Here is a 1,344-nt window from a genome sequence, read left to right as displayed (position 1 = left end):
GTTTATTGTTCTAACGTCCTGTACCCTGATATGCATGTATATACACATGTAGATGTAAGTATGTACATATATGTGTGTATACATGTATATATATTCTTTGTATTATTACATTATTGAACGCACACGTCCTATTTTGCAAGTAAGTCTACTATATATATATATATATATATATATATATATATAGTAAGAGAGATGGATGGATGCATAGACATACATAAAACACCATCATTACTACGAGTAGCAGTTGTGTAGCAAACAGTTCACTGTGGAAATGAGTTTAACTGACCTTGTTCCATCAGCTTTCCAGCTAACTTTGTATGGTTTCTGCTTGAGGTAGATGAGATTGTTTATGTCCATTGACACTGGTTGGGAGCCAGGAAACCCAGAACTGAAGAAAAGAAAACAAAAACAAATTACCAGTAAATACAATCAACACTTAACTGTTGTTTTAACATGCAGAAGGCGTCCCTGAGTACAGCCAAACAACAAAAACAAATTACAAATCATCAGTAAATACAATGCTATTTTAACATGCAGAAAGTGTCCCTGTGTACAGCCATACCAACTAAATGAAATTAAGGCTAACTTGAGGGTAGGTGTGGTTTTATTGTTAAGAAATTTGCTTCCCAACCATGTGACTTGGGTTTCAGTCCTACTGAGTAGCACCTTAGGCAAGTGTCTCTTCTACAATATACCAAAGCCGAGCAAAGCCTTGTGAGTGAATTTGATAGACAGAAACTCATAGTAGTTCACTTGTTTTGATATCAGGTTATGGTCGTAAGTGAGCATCTCTGTCATACAAAGGGGTGTTGTTCATCTCCAGTCTTCGGTGGAAAATATGTTCTGGCCATGGGGAAATATTACTTTGCTTGGAAATGTGCAAAGGTTGGTGACAGGAAGGGTATCTGGTTGTTGAACATCTGCCTCAAACTCCATCTGACCCATGCAAGCATGGTAAAATGAATATTAATCCTTTAGTATTTAAACCAGCCATATCTGGCCCAAATATTCTGTTTAATGTTCAAACAGATCTGGCTTCTCACACCTACCCTGTAATGTCATTCTAAAAATAAACAATCACATTCATCAAAAATCTCAGAGCTACTATATCATGTATCATCATCATCATCATCATCATCATCGTTTAACGTCTGCTTTCCATGCTAGCATGGGTTGGACGATTTGAATGAGGACTAGCAAGCCAGAAGGCTGCACCAGGCTCCAATCTGATCTGGCAGCGTTTCTACAGCTGGATGCCCTTCCTAATGCCAACCACTCCGAGAGTGTAGTGGGTGCTTTTATGTGCCACCAGCACGAGGGCCAGTCACATGGTACTGGCAACGG

At 38.8% G+C, this 1,344-nt stretch overlaps 1 protein-coding gene across 4 annotated transcripts in view; it reads right to left on the bottom strand.

Annotated features, from left to right (window-relative positions):
* LOC106879186 (mRNA-capping enzyme) overlaps positions 1 to 1,344 on the bottom strand; it is a 52,677-nt gene that overhangs the window by 14,511 nt on the left and 36,822 nt on the right. For all 4 annotated transcript variants that reach the window (XM_052976086.1, XM_014928634.2, XM_052976085.1 and 1 more), the window contains exon 11: positions 287 to 388. In XM_052976086.1, coding sequence (XP_052832046.1) covers positions 287 to 388 — 102 coding nt within the window. The remainder of the gene's footprint in view (positions 1 to 286; positions 389 to 1,344) is intronic.

This window comes from Octopus bimaculoides, chromosome 23 (assembly GCF_001194135.2).
Source record: "Octopus bimaculoides isolate UCB-OBI-ISO-001 chromosome 23, ASM119413v2, whole genome shotgun sequence".
Lineage (NCBI taxonomy): Eukaryota > Metazoa > Mollusca > Cephalopoda > Octopoda > Octopodidae > Octopus > Octopus bimaculoides.
This window is presented reverse-complemented; position numbering and strand designations above follow the sequence as displayed.